The following is a 23,810-nucleotide window of genomic DNA, read 5'->3' as shown; positions in this document are numbered from 1 at the left end:
AAGATTAACGAAGGTCTTACAGGTGTTGAACGCCATGAGGGTGAGTAATAAATGACAGAATTTTCATTTTTGGGTGAACTAACTCTTTAAGGTCTCTTGGGTCATGCATATTCTTATCTCCTCTGAATTCTTCTTGTGGGTTGCCACCATTAATGATACCCATTCATTGGACTCCGAGACTAAGAACTCCCATATGGACCATTCTTTGTAATTCTGCTTCAACCCTACCCTGCATGGCTGCTGGGATTTTTTGTGTGCAGGTTTTACAACTGTTGGTCTCCAGTTTCATTGAATATGTTACTGGAATTTTCTAATCTTGTCCTTGAAAAGGTCTGGATATTCAGAATAAATTTGGCTTGCAAAGCTTGAAACTTCATCTTTTGTGATGAATTTCTTTATTGAACAAAACCAGTTTCATTTGTAAACATTCTGGTAGACCTATCAATGGTTGTACATTTCTTTTGTACCATGTAGAATGAGAGGTTATATGCTCTTTCTGATGAGTGGCAGGTGAAAGTAGCAAAGCCTGCTGTGTGTATCTCCTCACCTCCATAGGCTATGAGCCTGGTGCTCTTCAATGAGCTTAATTCCTTTACATTTTTTTATTTTTATGAACAAAGCTTAAGAAATGTTGCCATCAAATACTAATGGTTTGGGTCTTCGGAAGCCTTCTGCCATTTCTAACAAGGTAAGCGAAACTTTCTTGTTTCAAGTGTTTTCGAATGAAACTTGACTTTCTTTAAAGGCCTTTCTCCTTTCCACAAACCATCTTCTAACACCATGATGAACGATGGACACATAATCAGTTATAAATTACATTAATACTTTACTGGAGAACTGTATGTGTTACGAGTCCCGGGCGTGGAACACGTAACGTTAAACAGATTACAAAAACCCCTGAATTATCAGAAGTAGTAAACACAAGAAAAGATCAGTGGCTTTCCTCAAACGCAGCTTGTAGCGTCTTTTTATTGACATCATATCATCTTGACTTTATACTTATCAATATCACAAAATACACTATTAACACATCTATAGTCTTTACTGTTATATTAGTATCTTTTAAAATGAAACCGTTACTGTACAAAATGATCACCGTCACTCTCATAACACATACACACTACTTTAAGTCTGAACAAATATACAAATATACACTTTCTGAGTCATTTTTATATTAATAAATTAGCGCATACTGAAATGTATTAGTTACATGTGAATTAACTACGATCGCAACAATCAACCGTTTTACCCTTACTCACATTTAACTCAAACAAGTTAGTTTTAAACACATAGGAAATGTGAACTGACATGTCATATATTGGCAATGACACATTTTTCATTTCTTTTATGAATATATACCTGAATTCAGGGCCGGTTCTAGACATTTGGAGGCCCTAGGCAAACTTTATGTTGGAGGCCCCCGGTCCACACCCCTCCTAATAAAAAGCACTTTATTCCTTACCTTTTATTCTTTACCTTTTTATTTAACATCTGTTATTAAAACATCTGTTATTAAAATTAAAAAAAAATTATATAGCTACACATTTATATATATTTGTTTTATTTTTATATGTCCATATTAATCAAACTTTAACTAAGGTAATCTCTTGTTTGTTGAGGATGCTATCTTTTTTTTTTTTTTTTTTTTTTTTGGTAGTAATTTTTTCAGTAATTTATTTACAGTAGCCTAACAGACCTACCCACTATTTGGGATAACAAACTGTAGGCCTACAGTAAAATGAAAGAAAAGGAAAATCACTTAAGTAAATGAACATCATGCCTTAATCATTTTTTGGACAGGATTTTCCCCTCCTGTTGAGCCAATTTAAACTATATTATCATATGTATTGCAATGCAATACTTCAAATATGCACTACACACTCTTAAAAATAAAGGTTCCAAAAGGGAGTTTTTACACAGTGATACCATAAAAGAACCACTTTTGGTTCCCCAAAGAACCTTCCAGTAAACGGTAGTGCACTCTAAAAAAATGCTGAGTTAAAAAAAAAAAACCAATTTAGGTTGAAAAGGGACAAACCCAGCAATTGGGGTGTTTTAAACCAGCGGTTGGGTTAAATGTTTTTTTAACTCAACTATTGTGTAAAAATGACTGTATTGCTTACTTAAAATAAACCCAAAGTATGCTGAAAATTAACATGTATTAATATGTTTAATAAATGAACATTTACACTCTAAAAAAAATGCTGGGTTAAAAACAACCCAAGTTGGGTTAAATATGGACAAACCCAGCAGGTTGGGTTAAAGGGCACATATTATGCCCTCTTTCACAAGATGCAATATAACTCACTGGTCTGGTCAAGTTTCAGCTTAAAATACCCCACAAATTTGCCCCTATTTGGGGATGAGCAAAAACATGCCTTTTACTATATTACTATATTGCTGGCTAAAAAAATAAATCCAAAATTGGTTGAAAAAAATGGCTGGGTGAAAACAACCCAATCCCTGGGTTTGTCCATATTTAACCCAGCATTTTTTTTTTTTTTTTTGAGTGTATTAACAAGTTTAATGAATAATAATTAAACAATCAACATTTAAGTTGCTTATTAATAAATGTTCCCCTTTTGATTATTGTTGCCTCTAGTAATTAGACTGATTTTTAATTTTTGGTTCATTTTAAGCCAGCCATATAGTCATTTTTAAACAGTTGGGTTAAAAAAAAACTGCCCAGCAGCACGTTGGGCAAACATTTAACCCAACCGCTGGCTTTGTCCATTTTCAACCCAGCATTTTTTAGAGTGTGGAACCATTTTTTCCCACAGTAAATAACCTTTTGTGTTATGTGTAAAGGTTCCGTGGATTTTAAATGTTCATGTAACCACAGAAGAGTGTAGGCTACACAAATCAACTACTATATGGTAAAAGTGAAAGAGATAAAAAGAAAAATTCTAAGCATAAATACTTAATTACTTTATAAAATTGTACCCTGATTTTTCAGTAAACATAACAACAATATGTATGTTTTGAAAACCAAAAGTAAGTATTGCGTTAGAAAAATAATGTAAACAGCAGAATTTAAAAGATACAGACAGTTGAGATACTGTTTTTGAAACATTAAAAAAAGTACTCTAGTGCTGTAATGGCATATTCTAGCTCTTTGACTTTGAATACGAACTTTGCTTTTACTTCAGTATGTAGTCTGCTCCCGATGCGATGTCATTCATTACGCACAAATTTAAAGTGTCGCAGTCTGGACGCGTCGACGGCGCTCGTGCTCTTTTAAACTCATAAACCGGCAAATGATCTATCCAGAAATAACGCCGATCGACAGAACACGTTTATTTTTAGAATAGAGATGACGACAACTCGCACACCTACATTACGAACTGCACTTATTTGCGTCCCTGTTTTGGCGTTTTGCTTTGCACCTCACGAAGGATGTTCATTTCGGCGCAATCATAATTCAATGACTTAAAGCCAGTCAGCTGCAGAAAAGTTGCATTTTCGTAACTTTTTTTCATGTGTTTAGAAGGTGAGACCCACTTTGATACGGTGACAATAGTTGGTTTCATTACAAGTGAGAATCACTGTGAATTCATTTATATCCAATGGAAAAAGAGCCTTTTGCTAGGGGGATCTTACGGCAGTGGAGGCAGGAGGCCCCTCCTCCATGCCCGAGGCCCTAGGCAACTGCCTGCTCTGCCTATAGGTAGCGCCGGCCCTGCCGCCAAGTAAGCAGCAAAGACGTTCAGTGGTCTCAAACTGCCGGCCCGCGGGCCATTTACGGCACGCCCACCACCTCTACCCGGCCCGCAACTGATCTCAAAAATAAAACATAATCCGGCCCGCTAAATTATTATTATTATTATTATTATTCTCTAGTTGCTACCTGTCTGATATGCAAAGAAAAAGTCGCCGTTCTAAGGGGCATTCACATATCGCGTCACATAAGCGGCCGCGCCACATTCTCCTTTCCAATGCGCTTTCGCTCCAGTGGCGTCTGTCGTTGCTATGCAACCATGAGCCGCGCTCTCAATCGCTTCTATTATGAGCGCGCTTGCCTAAATTACAGTAAAAGCACTTGACTTTAAGTCATGAGCGCCGATTTAAACCACCGAAACGCGTCCGATGCAGCCATTAAACGTTACCGATGCTTAAACGGCATCTTGGACAAATGTGGCCCAGCTGTGTGAGCACAAGCGCTGCAGGTGTCTGTCAAGAAACAAAGTGTACAAATGTATTCAGGGATTGTATTTGTTCAGTACAGTGTTGTTCAGTGCAAGATTTTAATGTTATTTAAGCTAACATGAAGTAAGGGAAAATACTTCCACTAGATGTTAAAAACTAATAATGTATGTAACAATGAGAGATTTTTATTTTTTTGGCAAAATAAAGTTGATATATAGTTCCAGTTTTTTTGTTTATTTCTGACCCCTCCACGCCACAAGTGTTGCTGGTTTTGTTCCTAAATTACTGATTTTTTATTCCATATATCTTGTTGGATGTGAGAAGTCGCACCAGACTATTTCAATTAATAGTATTATATTAGTAATAGTATTATATAATTATTACACTCTGTAACAATGAGAGAGACACTGCTGTTTACATTTAGTATGGTAAATAAGATATTTATAGTATAGGTATAAAAATATTTTAGTAGGCCTAATGAAATTTGAAGTAAATGAGAAATAATGCAAAGGAAAGTAAATTTTCTGAAATGTTGCGCTTTCTTGCGCTTGAAGGATAATATGGCCCTCCTATGAGGTGTCAATCACAGAAACGGCCCCCCGACAATTTGAGTTTGAAACCCCTGGTTTAAATAGATTTTTGTGTGTGGTGGTGCTGTGGGTTTCAGGGATGTTTAGATAACTATAAACGAGTTAACGTTCACTTTTCATAAAAATATTTAGCTATCAGATCGGTTAAATGCTTCAGTTTGTTGTCACTATATAATAGGCTATATTAAAACAAATGGAAGCCTTTAAACTGATATAATACTGTATATCAGTTTAAATACTTAAATATTATATTATATTTTATTATATTATAAATACTTAAATATTATATTATATTTTATTATATTATAATGTAAGCCTAATAAAAAATTGATCTCACAAGGGGATTGTTTAGGACTCCTTGCCACAAAACATCTTGAAACCTCCTGGTATATAAAATCTGGGAAATTCATAAGCAATAAACATGTAATTTTGATGGTTTAAAGGTGATAGAGAGGATTTTTTCGTCGACTGAGAATCCAAAGACTGTTACTGAGTTTTTTAAATGAGCGCATGCGTAAGAACAACCCCCCTCCTTCACAACACATTTCAAAGGAACGCCTCCCAAAACTCATGCACGAGTATTGGAACACGAGTGTTTACCACCGGCATTCGCTGTGTCGTGTTAGTGGATTCATTATGTCGGACTCACAGCAGGTAACTCATAATCTGCAGTTGTTACTCCTGTCTCCTGACAAAAACATTGCATGCGGCGCCTGTGGAGTGTGGAAAGTCACTGGAGCATGCAGCCGCGCACATCTCGCACAAGGAACGTAATGGCAGTGATTGACAAGCCAGAGGGCCAATCGTTTACGCGATGATCGCGTAAACGATTGCCTGATGTTTTTAAGGCCCTACCTCGTGCACAGATGATGTATATTAATATTATTACTTTCAGTGCACCTAATAAATAGTCTTTTATCAGTTAGTAAAGACAGTTTCAAGTAATATTGCAAAAATGTATAAAACAAAACATCTTCTTTAGCACCTTTAACACTGTCTGTTGCTAATAATTGACTGTACAAAAACACATTATGGTTGTCCTAAACCATCATTGTAACTGCTCATATTATATTATTATAAAGAATTGAACTGTCCTGCAGGAGGACAGAAATTATTTTTTAATAGAATTTCTTGGTAAAGACTGGTACAGTTAATACAGCAATGTGAAAAAATCTCAAGTAACCTAAAATGTGCTTAATTTAGTGACTGAACTGCTTGTTTTCAAACATATTATTTAATAAATCACTAAGTTACATCAAGGGTCAAATAAAATAGAAACAGCACATTAAAGTTAAATGTTATAGTTGCATGATAAAACCATTTTTTTGTGTTTGTGTTTACGTTCATTGTACAGGTCTGATATAAAATATGTTTTTGCTCAGGTGGCCAAAATGTGCGCTCAACAGAGAAAAGTTTTGCTCAGCGAGAAAAAAAATTAGAGGGAACATTGATAGCGGCGTCCTTGAACTCGGATATTGACTCGACATAAGGTAAGATGCTGTAGTCGTGGTCAGAATCCAGAGGGAGTGCTGCTGTGACATCAAATTGACGAGAAGCTGGAACAACTGTCACTGCCAACATGTTGGTTCCATCTCTAATGAGACAGTTCCCTGTTCCATTTTTCACTTGATGTCTCACTAGGAGGCGTTTGTATGCAGCTTTGAACTGTCGGGCAGTTGGGTTGTTGTTGTAGCCTCCACGTGCCCTAACTGCAGAAAAGAACAGCTCAAGATGATCCTGACTGAGTTTGTAAGTAAGGAGATACTTACAAGGGGCCTCCTGTGCTTCAACCAGCTCTTTAAAAATGTTGGAAATGCTTCTGGAGCTGGCAACAAATCCAATGTGACCCGTTTTCCTAGGGCCTGCATGAAGATGTCTCCCAGAGCTATCTCTGAGCTGCAGAAGGAAATTTTCAGCTCTCTCCAACAGACTTAGCATGTGAAGTTTATTACAACTTCTCAAAGGAGCTTTGGAACCCTTTGCCAGAGGATTCCTGCTGTTGAGAACATCAAAAGCTAAATCGATTGTTCTCAGAAATTCAACGGTTTCCTCAGAACCATGAAACTGAGGCAAGTGGAGCGCCTTGTTGCAGAATTCAAGAGCATCTGCAACACTGCTGCTGAAAACTTGAGCGGCAAGATTTACCTTCATCTTCTGATTCCTCCACTGAATATGTGCCATCTTCAGCTTATTACCCAGCCTCAAGCCCTCCGTCTCCTGAAGTTTGTTGAGGTCTTCTAGGTATTTCCACCTAATCTCTTTGCCACTGCCTGTCTGGAAAACACGTCCATCAGCAAAAGCATTCCTCAAGAGTTTTATCATGTGACACACGTCAAAAACCACATGTACAGCCTGCTTTGGATTTGCAGGGTGAGGAAAGAATGGCCTCATGTTTCCAACTGTGATATTGGCTCCAAGAGCCTGCATCATGGTGAAGTGACAAAACGGTCCATCACATGTCAGGGAAACAACGCGCACTCCAATGTCATGCAGCTTGTAAAGACACTGTGTGACAATATTTGCTCTCTCTTGTCCGCTTAACCATCAAGGAGAAAGTAAGCCACAGGGATTTTCCAAGATCCATTAACAGCTACAACCATAAGGACCAATGCATCCTTGGCTACTGGTAAAGAGTCATCATCTTTGCCACATCCTACATCAACATACCCATGGAATTTCCCTTCAGCATATTCAACATGCTTTCTAATGGCCATCTCATCCATCATAAGGGCACAAACAGTCTCCTTACCATCTTTCCTTCCGTCCTCCACATGGGATTGTAGGGCAGCGAATGATGCCTCTGTAAAGCCTGGGTCTGCAGGAATACTGCTGTACCAAGACCTGATTGTTTCAGGATGAGGCAGAACACAATCAAAGCTTTCACGAACAAACTGATAAGCTTTTGGAGAGTAGAAATGGAGAGTCATGGCAAAAGATCTCAAATTATCAGAGATTCTTTGAGATTTAGTCTTGCACTTGGCCCTTGTAAGAATTTCTTTAGCAACACCGCTAAAGGAAGCCTCCAGCATATCAGCACAGCTGGTGGAAATAAGCAGCTTCTCTTTCAGATCAGTGACAACTGAAGAAAGAGACTTCACTTTCTGTTTCAGTCTTCTGACTCTCTGCGTTTGAAGCTTCAATTTTTTCTTGTAAGGACGCAAGCTACTTTGACCAAATGACACCTTCCTCTTTAGAGGACTGTGGGATTTTTTCAGTGTGTATTCACCATGATCTGCAGAATGGCTATGGCTGCAGCTGGCTACACTCATCTTGACTGTCAGTGGTTCACTGCGAGTGCAACTGATGTAATCATGGTCATGACTGAAGTTCCTGCATTTAACAGCTTGTGTGTTAGAGTCAGTCTTACTTACCGTTGTGTTCTTACTGACTCTGGTGTGCCTCACCTTGACCTTTGCCTGGCAATGGGGGTAGAAGATGGTTGGCACCGCGTCTGCTTTAAGGGTGTTTCGTCCCTGAACAGGGATGAAACAGTCCTGTGTGAAGGGAGCAGAGGCGAGAATACTTCTTTGGTCTCCAGTTCTTTCTCTTGACATAGTGTATCCACTGCTGCAACCTGTCTTTGTCATTGAAGGGGAACCTGACAAGAAAAAAGCATATCACATTGTTCAAGAAAATGAATTAAATGGAAATTAATATCATTTACATTTAATGAATTTCATGTCATTCAATTCATCCAATGAATTAAATGGAAATTAAACCAAAAGGATGAGAAGTGATGGATTGTTTTGTTTTTTTTCTCATAAAATATCTGCATGCCATGCTACCCAAAAATGATCTCACTACCCCCCACCCCAGTTTAGAATCAATTGCAATGACAATGCAAAAGCTGATCTGTCACTCACAACCAACCAAAACAATAAAATGTGGCTGTGGTGGTATATTAAAATTGATAGAAAGCATTCAATTGGGCACTATAGGCTATCCCATACACAAAAGAAATATATTGAAATATATTTTAAAGTGTCAAAAATATATGTGGGATATATTTCAAATACATTGAAATATATTTGCATTGTTGTTCACTTATATTTATCATTTTGAAATATATTCTGAAATATAACAAAAATATATTGTGAAATATATTTACATTTATAACATGTAATGTAAAATATATGACAAAATATATGGTCATAAAATGTTTAGCTTGCTAAAGAAGGGTAGAAAATGTATTTTGATCATAGTAATTCCTCTACCTTTTCCCCTATACACAACAGTAGGCTATATTTCACTACTGAATTATGACACACAGCTATAATATATTGTACTGTACTTACATTTAAATTACTGCAATGTAAAATGACAGATAGTTCCTTTCCTAGGACTATTAGGCCATATTAGGTGGCATGTACCTAACACTAAGTGGAATTATTAGATTTATTGTTGTTTTATTGACATCTTTCCTGAAGTCATTTAAATATTGAAAATATGCACAATATTTATGATGCAAGTACAACAGTGACACTCCTACAGTGAAGTGCACTTAAACAATAGATAGAACTCAGTGTCTAACACTGCATACACACACTATTAAATAACTGTATTCAATTCTGTTAAAATAGGGGAAAAAAAACTCTGCATTCTGTGTGTTATTACATAAAATTGTCATTTTAGGCCAATAAAGTCAGTAAAGAGGAGGCCGTGGCCTACTGGTTAGGGCTTTTGGGCTTGTAACCGAAGGGTTGCCTGTTCAATCCCGACCAGTAGGAAAAATGTGGGTGGGGGAAGTGGTACAGCACTGCTCTCCCATGCCCACATCCACGGCTGAAGTGGTCTATCTAAAAAAATAAACTGAAAATGTGTTTGTTTGTGAAAATGTTAACTTTTTACATTTCAAAATATATTTCAAATGAAACAATTTGCAAAAGTTAAAACATATATGAAAATATATGTAAACATATTTACATATATTTAACTTAAATATATTTATTGGGCCAATTTCAAATATTTGCATATATTCCAAAAATATATTTCAAATATATTTATTTTGTGTATGAGATATGACACACACACCCATATGAATATGCACGTACAGACATGTGCATGCACAAACACACACATTATGCACATACACTCCCTATATTAACAAATATATATGATTGACAGCCATTCATTTAAAATAAACCTGTTGTTGTGGCATATCACTTAGAGTACAATTAGTTTTTGGGCTTGGTTTCTGAATTGCAGGTGTTTGAGTTCGTGACCTATGGTCATGACTGCAGCTGGCTGCTGATGAGGCCAAAACCAGCACATCCAGTGCATTTAATTTTAATTTACACTATTTTATATATCCTCTATATTGACAAAATATAATCTATATTTTACTTATAGCATTTTATAGAAAATAAACATGATTGAAATCAGATACTCTTACTGTACTTTTACTTAAGTAACGTTATGGTGATTCAAAAATTCATAATCTTGCATTATACAGATGGAGAAAGTGTACTTACCTGAAAAAGCTTAACTCGGAAGAAGAGACTTGCCTCTTAGAACACATGTATGCTACACAGCAAGACATTTTCGCACGAGGGAAAATATGCTAGCAACAAGTAAATTGAAGTAAATGGGAAGATGAAATCACGAAAAGAAAAAAAAAAGGCAACAAACAGTTAACACACTGAATTAACAAAATACCACCTATAACACAATACTTAGATGTCTTGAATGATGATCAGAAGTTTCCAAGGTCGAAGTATCACGGCTTTCCAGAAATAAGGGCTCAGACTAGCCAGGTGTATATAACGTTACATTAAGTGCAAGCAAGCTGAACTCGAACGCTCAATGACGCATCAGAATAAACTCACATATGTCTGTGTGTGTGTGTGATTTTGGAAATCAAATCGTATTGTATAGTAATAACATAATATAATATAATAACATAATATAATATAATAATATTATAATAATTATATATCATATCATATTACGCAATATATAATTATGACATCTTACATTAAAACATTATAGGCCTGACAATGACGAGAAGACGCCGGATGGCAAATCGACTTTTAGTAATGGCACTGATTAAACCCACTGCTTATCACTCAATAAAAGAATCACATTGCTAAGTGTTTTTTTACATCGTTTGGTTTAATGCAATTAACATTACTTTTTGCGAGTCTGACTCTCAGTCCGCTCGTGAATTAGTAGAACTTGAACATTCAAATGCTTAACAAGAATGAAGAAACGCTTAATGCACCGTGACAAACACAAAATTCTGTACATATCTGTTAAAGCATACGGTGTGGAGAACGCGCTGCATTCATATTCAGGGCTCGTCTGCACATCTTTTAATATAATGTCATAATACACTAAACCAGCGTTTTTAAAATGTGCCTTGCAGAGTCACTACTAAACTGTTGACAAGCTCCTAGGGTTTTGATTTTGTTTGTGTTGAAATAAATATAAAAATACAGTGTGTTCGTGTCCGTCTGTCCACTGACTTTGACCCATAATCTCTGATTCTCTGGGATCGTGGAAAGGAATATTTACAATGACAACAGTTGTATGCCTACTCAATATGCTCGTTTAAGCGCCATTTAAACATTTTCCAACAAATAAATGAATCGACTTCTCTCAATTTGTTGAACACATAGATTTATTTGAATATTCTTTATTTATTTTTTTTTACTATACTGTAAATAAGCAAATGTACATAATATGATAATCGTACGTGTTCATACCGTGATACATCGTCATACTGGTATATTGTTACAACCCTAGTCACAATCAGTATATAATATGAGTATTTGGTTTTTGTGAGAATTGGACATTGATTTTCTGTTTTGTTTTTTTTGTTTTTTTTAAGTGTGACAAAACAAATGACAAGACAAAAAAGAAGGCAGCAGTCCAAAACACGCACAAAAAAAAGAATTTAATGGATATCCTAAAAGAAAAAAAAAAGGTTGTCCAGAGCAGTTTTGAATCAAACATGGAATATGTCCCCATAGCTGTGCACAAGGAACTGCAAGACAAATATTACAACCTCAAAAAAAGGATGCGAGAGGAGGAGATGGCCAATGAAGAAAATGGGAAAAAAATTAAATGCTTAAAAGAAGAAAAAAGGGAGATGAAGGCAGAACTGCTGCAACTAAGGAAACTAAACTTACATCTCCAGGAGGAGCTCTTCCTAAACAAGAAAAGTGAGCGTTTTCAGACTGTTTAGCCATTAATTTGAACATAGATGGTTCTTAGAAAAAAATTGGAAACTTTTATTGCAACTTGTAGCCTGCATTTTGATTTGTTTTGTTTTGGGTGACAAAACTAATAAAAGTGTTGCTTAATATCATATTACAGTAACAGACAATGAGACCTCTTCTGCAGTCCACACTCCACTTCTACAGCGGGCAGAAAAAACAGCAGATATGCAAACTGCCATAATACCCAAAAGTAAGCATTTCCTAAATGTTCTTAATTTTACATACATGTTTTAACATTCTTAGAAAGAATTGAACACTTTCAAATGTAACTTAAAACCTGTGATTTTTCTCTTTTTTGGCAACAAAAAAAAGTATTACTTTATCTTATATTACAGTAACACAAAAGACCTCTTCTTCAAGCCACACTCACCTCACGGAGCATCATGGTCTAGAAGAACCAGCAGAGGAGCTAACTACTGGAAGATGCAAGGATGGCAAGGTTTCAGTCATCATTTCATATTGAATGACAACAAAAAACAGAAAACTATATAGATGAAACAATTTTATTGGTAATTTGGCTGTTTTAAAATACATTATGTGATCAAAAGGGTAGCAGCAAAGAAGCAAACAAATGTAAAGGTCTGACACTTGGCCATGCGAATACAACAATGACATGATGAATTTTCTAATTGCCATATGTCGTCATCTATCGACATTTAGTGACATATATAAGGCATTAAAAAATTTAAAAATTGGCATTAAAAAGGCATTAAATAGCATTAAATTAGATTTAATGAAACCTGCAGGATTTATTTATTAACACACTAAATAACTATTACTTTCTAAATAATTTGTACATTTAAATATTTTATTAATCATTTACTTACACTTTATAAATGATCTTATGAACCACTGATAACTTAAATAACTGGCTTGTAAATAATGTAATACTTAATTTAGAAATGATAAATTGGTCATTAATAATGTATAAAAATATAATTATTAAACATTATAGATATGGTTATAAATCAAGAATAAAGTGTTTATAGCTGTATTTATAAACTGCTTAGTAATTAGAGGTGGTTAATCTGTCTGATTTCCCGATTCGATTCGATTACGATTATTAAAGTCCTGATTCGATTACAGTCGATTTTCGATTATTAACGATTCTCGATTAGCGATTATTGATTTTCCATTTCACAACAGTAAACGAAAATACACTACAAAGTGATTGCAGTATTAAAAAAAAGTCAGCTACTGAATTACTTAACTCTTTTATTAACAACAACTCAAAGCACTTTCTGTGTCGTCTAGTTATAACTTCAGAATTATTTGTATGTAGCTATGTTCTGTAGAACACAGAAATTAATACATCACATTGTGTTGTGACTCATCAAGTTGAACTAAACAATAACAAATAAATGAAAGGCTTATTTCCTTTAGGAAGTAGATCAGAACCAACATACTGTAGAAATTGGACAATTTTCTTCTAGAAAGACAACGTGTTCAGGTGGAGGAAGACTGCAGGTTGCAGTCAAAACATGTCAAGGTAAAGAAAAAGTTTTTTCTCCACCTGAACACCTTGTCTTTCTAGAAGAAAATTGTCCAATTTAATCATTGAGAAGACAAAATGAACATTTTTGAACAACTTACTGTAGCTTCAGCTTATATACTGTACTGTAGAACACAGTGACAAAATGCAACACACTAACTTGTGAGCAATCAAGTTGTACTAAACATACATAGCTCTGGAATGACCAGATTCTTATGGAGGAAGACCAGCTGGTCCACATATTGTGGCGTGAGTGTGCTCCGTTGTGCTGACAATTTTGTCATATCGTGGAGAGTGCGCTGATTCGGTGGGATGACGGGCTTCAGGCGGTCGTCTTTAACCCACCCTGCCTCCTCTGGATGAAAGCGGGAAATGTGGGCCCTCAAGTTGCTCGTATTGCCGCAGTACTTCAGTTTAGTGTGGCAATGTCGACAGATGGCATGCGTTTAATCGAGCCCGATCACACGAAAATGCGTATAAATAGTACGAGTTTGTAATCTCGTGGAATATATACACCAAAATGAGTTTTGGCGTGCTTATGGTACGCAGTTTTTCGCGTGCATATGATACGCAATTTATGGCGTATTATACGTACGAACCCCCCACCCCCATCCTACCCAAGAGCGTATCATATACACGCCATAAAGTGCGTATCATATGCACGCGAAAAATCTGCGTACCATAAGCACGCCAAAACTCATTTTGGCGTATATATTCTACGAGATTACAAACTCGTACTATTGATACGCATTCTCGTGTGATCGTGTTGGTTTTATCAACATGTTTAGAGCTCCTGCCATGAAAACCAAAATGAATCCACACGCTTGCTTTGAGCTCAGATGGAGCTGTGTGGATCGGTTGGTTGGTTGCTCGTTCCTGTTTCTTCCATTTTACACACCTGCTCTGGCTGCCGTTGCACGGGCTTGCTAACTGGAACTGGGCGCGTTCGTGACGTTCAACTCCCGGTATAACATTTTTTACAAAATAAAATAATGCAAATTTAAAATAAATAAATAAATAAAAAATCGATTTTTGAAAATGTAATAATCGATTCATACTCGTCCATAACATACTCGCGATTAATCAATAATCGATTTTTTTCACCACCCCTATTAGTAATGTCTATTAATGCTTTATAAATGATGAATTGACTATTTACTAAAGCTTAACTAATGATTCATAGCATGAGTTATAAAGTGTTACCGAATTGTCTTATTCTGCATAGTAATCTGCATTTTTGTTTTTTAGGATCTAGGACATGGAGTCATGATATCCACAGAAAAATGGGACATCGTGAGGAGAGTTGTGGGTGACTCAAACTTCTGTAAGAGCCTGGCTGTCGTTATATGGGGAACCACAGTCCTCAAACAGAGGAGTGTGACCGGCATGAAATGCAACGCTAAAAAAACTGCTGATGCAAAACCACCTCTGACTCCTGAAAAGGTCTCAGCTATCAAAGGTAAAACTGTCAATTATGTTATGGGTGTGACATTTGAAATCTTAATTCTCATATGAATCCTATTCATTACTAATATATTAAATAATCTGTTTATATTCTTCAGTGCTTACTGATAATACTTTCCTAATTATATCTCTAGTTATCAAGCATTATATGCTACTTGATTTGTACTTCAGAGGGGTCAGATTTACAGTCTAACATTAGTCCATCAGTTCTTGAATTTCACTTCTTGTTTATTTGTCTGTGCACTGTGTGTGTTCCAAACAGAGTGTCTGTCTCAGAGGCTGAAGGAAAGAGGCCACACCTCAGAGGAAATAAATAAGCGCCTCCTAAGTGTACGAAAATACCTGGCTGAGAAGATCAGTGACATAAACCGGATAAAAACTGTCAGTGGTAAGTATTCACATATCCATTTCTAAATGTAATGGCAAATTTCTCTAATAATATCTTTTTCATTTATTTGTTCATTATCACATTGGGTAACTTTTGATCAGATTTTTTCTTTAACACAGTTCCTACACTTCTTGAGTGCTTATGTAATGTTATAAAATGGATAATTCCTGTCCTTGATTATGATTGTAGGGTTTTTCCAAAATTCAAAAAAAATTTGGCGGCCGAACAAATTTTTGTCCCACTAAAGCTTTATCAGTTATTGTGATTTATGAGTGATGCGGATGACTGCTGCGCTTGTGATAGGGTGTATGTTACATGAGCAGAGAGCTTCTCCCTCGTGCATGCACATTCTCGGTCTTAAACTAAGCACTGTCTCTGCTCTCCTTCCTCCCACATACTCATCCAAATCAACTGGTATGATGGTAAAAGTTTGGAAGGAATCAAATCCTTGTTTCAAGTGGCGCATTGGGAGAATTTTTTCCTGAATTACCTCTGGGTGTGATTTAGGGGTGCAATGGTTCTCGGTAAAAAAAAAATCCAACCGTACGGTTCTCCACATATGGTTGTGAAACCCTGATGTTGTGTCTTTTCTTCTTAGTAAGCAATAATGACCACTGACGACTTGAAATGAAATAAACAAACTGTTTACTGAAGTTTCTTTGAACTGGATAACACATATGCAGCACACACACATTGAATCAGTCACATGTTTTTTTTCTGCGCACTCTCACTTGCTCATTATGCATTATGGGTAGACTTTTCTTAAAGCTGAACAACCCAATATATAACAATTTAAACTTTATCTGTTATTATCAATGACAATTAATAAAACATTCTGTAATTGCAATTATTATTCTAAATTAATTCACAACATCCTCCCCCCCATGAACAACTGTTCATCAACTTAAATCTCTAATGCATAAAGCAGTTGAATGCATCTCTTTAACACAGTCCTTGTGGATGTACGAACAGCACAGGATCTAACTTTTTCATCTCTGCCTTGAAACAGCTTTTCACTTCTTCCTAACTTCCTGCTTTGTCTTGGCATGTTGGCATCTCCGATGAGAACTATGTCACCTATCTTTAACTCAGTAGGTTTTTGTGTGTTGCAGGAATGCACAGATTTCAGGTCCAGTAGATAGTCCTTTCTCCAGTGATTCCAGAGATAGTCATGAGTCGGTTCCTGTATCTACACCGTTTTGTCATGTCTTCTTTACTGACAGAGGGATGATCGTGGTCTGCTGAAAATTGTTTTGGGGCAGTGAAGTAAGTCGCTCATCAACCAAGAAGTGTGCAGACGTTAGTGGTTGTGGCTCATCGATCTCATTGTGGACAAAGGTAAGGGGTCTAGAATTCAGTGTGTACCTCTGAGAGGAGTGTAGACATTTCTTCAACTGTGAGTGATGCTCTTCCTAGCACCTTCCTCAGGCACATTTTCACAGACCTTACAAGCCTCTCCCAAAATCCACCCCACCAGGCTGCTCGTTCCACAATGAAACGCCAGGTGATGCCCTTCCCTGAGAAGTATTCCAGCAGTTGTGGATCTTTGATGGCTTGCCACAGCTCGCTAAGGTCTTGATTTGCTCTTTTAAAGGTTTTGGCATTGTCTGAATAAATGACTCTGCACAGTCCTCTTCTGGAAACAAATCGCTTGAGTGCTAACAAGAAACTTTCAGTTGACTGACTTGAAACCAGCTCCAAATGCACTGCTCTAGTGACGGCACATGTGAACAGAGCAACATAAGCCTTGCATTGCACACGATCATTCTTCACATACAGTGGACCTGCAAAGTCTACACCAGTTACTACAAATGGAGGGCTTTCTGTTAATCTGTCTCGTGGTAATGGAGCAGTGTCCTGCTGTGCGGGCTTTGCCTTGAATCTTTTGCACACAGAACATTTGGACAGAATACTCTTCACAATTTGTCTGCCTCACAAAATCCAGTGTCTACTTCTAATTTGTACTAGCATGTCTCTCAGACCGGAATGCATGATAAATTCATGGTTGTGCTGAACCAGCAGCTCACAATATCTATATTTGCTGGGAAGAATCCATGGATGTTTCTCTTTGTAACTAAAGTCTGACTGTTGCAGTCTGCCTCCAACACAGAGCAATTCATCTTCGTCAAGGAATGGTTTTAGGTCTCTGATTTTTGAATCAGAGTTCAGGGTTTTACCAGCTTTCAGCAAATTGATTTCATGGCTAAAGCTGCTATCTGGAGTCACTTTTATCCAGTACTTCTCAGTCTCAAACATATCATTGACAGTCAACTCCCCGCATCTCTTGGATCTTGAACTTGCATTGTGCACAAACCGTTTGATCCAAGCAGTGACTTGCAATACTGTGTTCAGTTTGCTGTACTTCATTAAATCAAGCAAAGTTTCCATTTGCTCTTGGTCACTGCTGCTACTGAGTTGAACGGTGATTTGCTGATCTTGCTTTTGCTCATTAGTGACATCTTCATTACTTTGTTCTTCATCGCTCTCTTCCAACAGATTCGGTGTAGTCAGAAATGAAGGTCTTTTCCACCACAGTTCACTTTCCTTCAGTTTAGCTGCAGTCTGACTTCTGGTGGGGAGGTCAGCTGGATTGAACTTGCCTTTACAGTGAGACCACATTGCAGGGTTGGTTAGACACTGGATTTCAGATACTCTGTTTGACACAAACTATTTCCATTTGTGAGCTGGACTGCGAATCCACTGCAGCACGATCATCGAATCTGTCCACATGTGAACTTGATGGAGCTCCATATTCAAAGGCTTTAACAGGCTGGTTCCTAGTCTTGCTCCAATCACTGCTCCCATGAGTTCAAGACAAGGCAGTGATATCTTCTTCAGGGGGGCTACCCTGGACTTTGAAGCAACAAGGCATGTGGTCTTTGTTCCATCATCAGCTACTCGCAGCAGGTAGGCAACAGTACTGTAAGCTTTCTCGCTTGCATCACAGAACACGTGGAGTTGTTGTGCATCGTGTCTGTGCACAGATTTTATTCCATACCAGCGAGGAATGATGATGTGGTGGATCTGTGGAAGTTCTGAACACCATCCTTGCCAGTCTGAATTTTATCAGTATGCTGAGCAAATCTGGATTCAGTCATTTAGTGAAGGAGAGCCAATGTCATGTGATGAGGCATCAAACAATACTCTGAGCTTTGTGGTTACCTTGTCTTCCCACAGAACAGCATGATGAGGCATGTAGTACTTTACAGCATTTGGAGACGACCTGCCCTCCACCACGTCTTCGACGATGCCCTGCTCAAGGTAATCATTCACAACTTCATTGTATCTGTGATACAGCACTACATCTGACTGCAACTTTCTTCAAAGTCCTTCAAATCTTTTCTTTGCAATTCTTTAGTTATCTGGGAGTTCTGGTTTGTCAGGTCGCCATGGCAGCTCCACTTCATATCGACCGTCTTTGTACTGAGTTGTCTTTTCAAACAGGTGAAGAGCCTCCTCCTCTTCAGGACTGTCTGTCTGCTTCATGTTGATACCAAGGGACTCGATTTCCCAGAAGGCCTTCAGACGTTCTGAGACCAGTGTGTCTTCGTTAATTTGTACGTGCAAGCATGCTGCATCAGAAACACTGGACATTGTGACTGGGCCCTGCACTGACCATCCAAAAATGCTTTCAATGGCCACAAGTGCATCTGTGATTCTTTCTACTTGGCCTGATACTATACTCCAATAATAGTCCACACCAATGTGCTTTGGCCCAAGACAAACAAAGCATTGTCCCATTTTCATTCATTTTTCTTTCCGTGCAGCAATGTCAATTTCTGGACACAGTTCTGTTTTGTGTGCTGCACTGTCACAGAAAAGGCAGTTCGGTGTTCTTTGACTGGTGGTTTGCAGTACTGCAGCTGACGGCATGTGATGCTTTTTATGCTTCATTTCAATTGATGTGTCTGGTCTTTTAAATGGTTTGTGTTAGCTTTGACTAGAGATGTTCCGATACCCCTTTTCCATTCCCGATACCGATGCCGATACCTGAGCTCAGGGTATCGGCCGATACCGAGTACCGATCCGATACCTGGGTGTGTATCTGTAGCCTATATATATATATATACTACTAGCCCTGTATGAATTGATAGAATTATTTATGGTGTGCTTCAGACTTATCCCTTAATAAAACAAGAACAAAAACATACAGTGAACTAGAGTATTTTTATTATCTGACATACATTTGTCAGTTATATTATTTATTTATTTTAAGTGAAAAAGAACTTCAAATGCAGTCACAAATCTAACACTGTAAACTGAAAAAGGTATATTAGTTTTACAATATAACTATAAAAACAGTGCAACAAATAAATCTAGGAATATAATTAGGCTATATAAGAAAATAATCTCTTTAAAACTTGAAGTCCAGAAACAATTTTGTTAAATAAAAATCTCACGTTTTCGACGACTGACAGCAGCTGGTCATCCAGAACAATAAACCCGACAATTTTGTCGGTTATCTTTGTCTTTTGAAAACTTTTCTCTTTGTTTGAATGAAGCTGGCACGCCTCATCCTTCTCCATCTTAAGCGCGTCAAACGCCCGAATCGCTCAATTCGCACCGCGTCATTCACGCGAATCGCGCCGCAGGGAGTCAATTCGCGTCTTTGCATTGACTTAACATGTAAATCACACGCGCTTATCGCTTCATTCACGTCTGGTGTGAACGCAGCATTAGCCTTTATGTAACCATCGTGTTGCGCGGGGTGACGCGTCTTCAAATGCTTTATTAAGTTATTTGTGTTAAAGTTGCCAATACTTGTGCCACTTGAAATTGCAGCATTGCATATGAGACATGTCGCCGTTTTACTGGTCTGAAATACTGCCAAACAGCAGACATACTGCGTTTTCACTTCTCCGCTGCTCTAAACAGTGGTTGCTTGTGGCAACACAGCACAACTTCCTGTGTTTGCATTCTGAGCCGCGAAGAAGAATTGATTTCCGATTTTTGCTTGCTCCGAACTTCTGTTTTGCTCAACGTGCCATTTTTGTGAATAGCGGTTTCAAACTGATTCCAAAAGTCTTGCCACAAGCTAATTTCACTGCTGAACTTGCTGATTATTAACTTGGGTAGCTTAACTGTTTGTCAGTCACATGTTCTTTTTCTGCGCGCTCTCACTTGCTCATTATGCATTATGGATAGACTTTTCTTAAAGGGTTAGTTCACCCAAAAATGAAAATTCTGTCATTTATTACTCACCCTCATGCCGTTTCACACCCGTAAGACCTTCATTAATCTTCTGAACACAAATTAAGATATTTTAGTTCAAATCCGATGGCCCCGTGAGGCCTGCATAGGGAACAATGACATTTCCTCTGTCAAGATCCATTAATGTACTAAAAACACATCTAAATCAGTTCATGTGAGTACAGTGGTTCAATATTAATATTATAAAGCGATGCCAAAAAAACAAAATAACGACTTATTTAGTGATGGCCGATTACAAAACAAGCATCGGAGGACAATGAATCAGTGTATCGAATCATGAATCGGATCGCGGTTCAAACCCGCCAAACGGCTGAAATCACGTGACTTTGGTGCTCCGAACTGCAGATTCGACACGCTGATTCACAATGCTCTGATGCTTCCTGAAGCAGTGTTTTGAAATCGGCCATCACCAAATAAGTCGTTATTTTGTTTTTTTGCCGCACCAAAAATATTCTCGTGGCTTTATAATATTAATATTGAACCACTGTACTCACATGAACTGATTTAAATATGTTTTTAGTACATTAATGGATCTTGACAGAGGAAATGTCATTGTTCCCTATGAAGGCCTCACGGGGCCATCGGATTTGAACTAAAATATCTTAATTTGTGTTCCGAAGATTAATGAAGGTCTTACGGGTGTGGAACGGCATGAGGGTAAATAATAAATGACAAAATTTTCATTTTTGGGTGAACTAACCCTTTAAAGCTGAACAACCCAATATATGACAATTTAAACTTTATCTGTTATTATCAGTGACAATTAATAAAACATTCTGTAATTGCTATTATTACTCTAAATTAATTCACAACACCTGACAAAACAATAGCTGAAAATCCTGTTGTTTTCTGGGTCTGGTGTCAATTAAAGCTTTTATTGGACTAACAAGGAAGTTTTCAGCTCTAAAACTTAAAGGATATTATTAAAGTATGATGACCTCAGTTCATCACCCCTTTAATTTAAATCATGTATACTGATCATTCATTTATAGGGAAATATATTTTCTTTCCATAAGGGAAAATTCCCCTGTGCCAGCACACTATTTGGGTAGATTTTGCTTTTCCAGTGAGCATTAATGGTACATAAGTGGAGCATTCACTACAAAAAAATGCTAAGTAAGATTAAAACCTGAGCACTAAAAACGGAGGGGCAGGCAGCATATAAATTAAGTTAATATTTTGGGCTTATATTTTCAGCCTTTTTTCTCTTTCAGTCAAAAACCAAAAATGCTATTTTCAACAGAAAATGTTGGTGCACCCCTAACCAGAACTATCTGTTTCATAAATTAAAACATATACCTGGAGAAGGTTAAATAAAAGATGACTGTCATGCTATGAACATATGACTAATGGACAAAAGTTCACAGCTGTCAAGATATCTTGAATCTGCTCAAAGTACACCCAAAGTGTTGAATGAATTAAGGCATGATGTTTTGTTGACAACTAAGTTCTTGCAACTTCTTTGAGACTCCCATATAAATATACAATGTTTGGATGATCTCATATACTGATAATGTGGTTTAAGAGGTACATTGTCCTAATGAATTCTCCTTTTTTGCAGGTCTAACCCAGCCACAGTGGATACAGTGATGCTACAAACATCATAGTTCTTTTCGTTTATTGTTTATCTTATTCTTGTAGTTCTTGTATACATTAATTAATAAAAAGGTCATTGTTATTTTTTTGTGTCAGATATTTATTCCCAGCTTAGTTAAGTAAATACACTGGTCTTAATCCTAAATTTAATTTAGATTACAGGTGCATGTTCTTAATTCTTTGCAAAACACAACCTGAGCTGTTAGCTTTTGAAAAGTTGGTGTGCAATTTATACAAATTAAAATTATAGATTTGAAGTTTTTTTTTAAGCAACAAGGACAAAACCAGTGTATAAGTGTAGTAATAACTGAAAGTATTTAATTAATTAATGGCCTAATTAAAAGCAAATAAAGACCAATACAATTTGTAATGGAACCATTAGAACCAATACAAAAACTGCAATGGAAATCATTAAATATTTGCAAATAAAGACCAATACAAATTTGTAATGGAACCATTAGAACCAATACAAAAACTGTAATGGAAATCATTAAATATTTGCAAATAAAGACCAATACAAATTTGTAATGGAACCATTAGAACCAATACAAAAACTGTAATGGAAACCATTAAATATTTGCAAATAAAGACCAATACAAATTTGTAATGGAACCATTAGAACCAATACAAAAACTGTAATGGAAATCATTAAATATTTGCAAATAAAGACCAATACAAATTTGTAATGGAACCATTAGAACCAATACAAAAACTGTAATGGAAATCATTAAATATTTGCAAATAAAGACCAATACAAATTTGTAATGGAACCATTAGAACCAATACAAAAAATGTAATGGAAACCATTAAATATTTGCAAATAAAGACCAATACAAATTTGTAATGGAACCATTAGAACCAATACAAAAACTGTAATGGAAACCAATACAAACCAATAAATCCTAATGGAATGTGCCCAAAACACACTACGTAATGGAAACCATTTGGTAATGGTTTTAATGGTTAATGGCTGATGGTTTGTAATGGTTTTGTATTGGAAACCATTAGGATTTCTGTAATGGTTTCTATTGTTTTTTTCAGCAGGGACATTATAACATGCTTAATGTGAAAAAGCTTAACGTGGCTTAATTTACTAATGCTAATGCTTTATTAGTTTGGTGTTTACTACAGAAAAGCAGATGAGCCCAGAATATGAACGCAACACATTTAACACAAGCATTTTCCTCCCATAAAGAAAACACTTAATGGACAGTGACTTAACGTGTAATAATATGGGTTCTGTTCATATTCTAGGCTCATATCTGCTTTGCTGTAACTGTTACATATAGTTTTTATGGGAGGAAAACGTTTAACGTGAAATTAAACGCGTTGCGTTCAAATTCTGGGCTATTAGCATGATGTTTACTTACATTACGCCACATTAAGCGTTTTAGAATGTCCTGAAAATGGGACAAAATGGCGCTCCATTTCACATTCGTTTACCACGCTGGTCAGTATATGCATATAGTTCATACCACAGCCAGCGTTCACCATTCTAATATGTTTTTAACTGTATAATATAAATTTTAACATCTTCCTCCACTATTTCTCAGTCACTACTGTACTGTCCGTGACCTAATGTCCCAGAATGCAATGCGCTGCTGACGTCACGTTCCCAGACTCTATAAGAAACAACAACACGGCAGTCTCTTTTAAATTAACCGGGCAAAGGTTGACATTCATCTGCTGAATGTATGTGTGTG

General features: G+C 36.9%; 2 protein-coding genes across 4 annotated transcripts in view; one reads left to right on the top strand and one right to left on the bottom strand.

Moving 5' to 3' along the window:
• The window catches only part of LOC125246416 (zinc finger protein 271-like), a 122,034-nt gene that overhangs the window by 81,065 nt on the left and 17,159 nt on the right, over positions 1-23,810 (bottom strand). The gene's annotated exons all lie outside the window — the stretch shown is intronic.
• LOC125247674 (BEN domain-containing protein 5-like) lies at positions 11,572-22,189 on the top strand. Of its 2 annotated transcripts, none has more exons than XM_048159115.1 (6): positions 11,572-11,899; positions 12,054-12,146; positions 12,292-12,395; positions 14,697-14,907; positions 15,175-15,300; positions 22,073-22,189. In XM_048159115.1, the coding sequence occupies exons 1-6, from the start codon at positions 11,635-11,637 to the stop codon at positions 22,099-22,101; spliced, it is 828 nt and encodes a 275-aa protein (XP_048015072.1). In that variant the 5' UTR covers positions 11,572-11,634; the 3' UTR covers positions 22,102-22,189. The 2 variants fall into 2 exon arrangements, with proteins under 2 accessions (XP_048015072.1, XP_048015077.1); XM_048159120.1 differs by lacking the exon at positions 22,073-22,189 and adding an exon at positions 16,413-16,453.

The sequence above is a fragment of the Megalobrama amblycephala genome, linkage group LG1 (genome assembly GCF_018812025.1).
Source record: "Megalobrama amblycephala isolate DHTTF-2021 linkage group LG1, ASM1881202v1, whole genome shotgun sequence".
NCBI classification, from domain to species: Eukaryota; Metazoa; Chordata; class Actinopteri; order Cypriniformes; family Xenocyprididae; genus Megalobrama; species Megalobrama amblycephala.
Note: the sequence above shows the minus strand (reverse complement) of the source record. Positions and strands in the feature narration are given on the sequence as shown.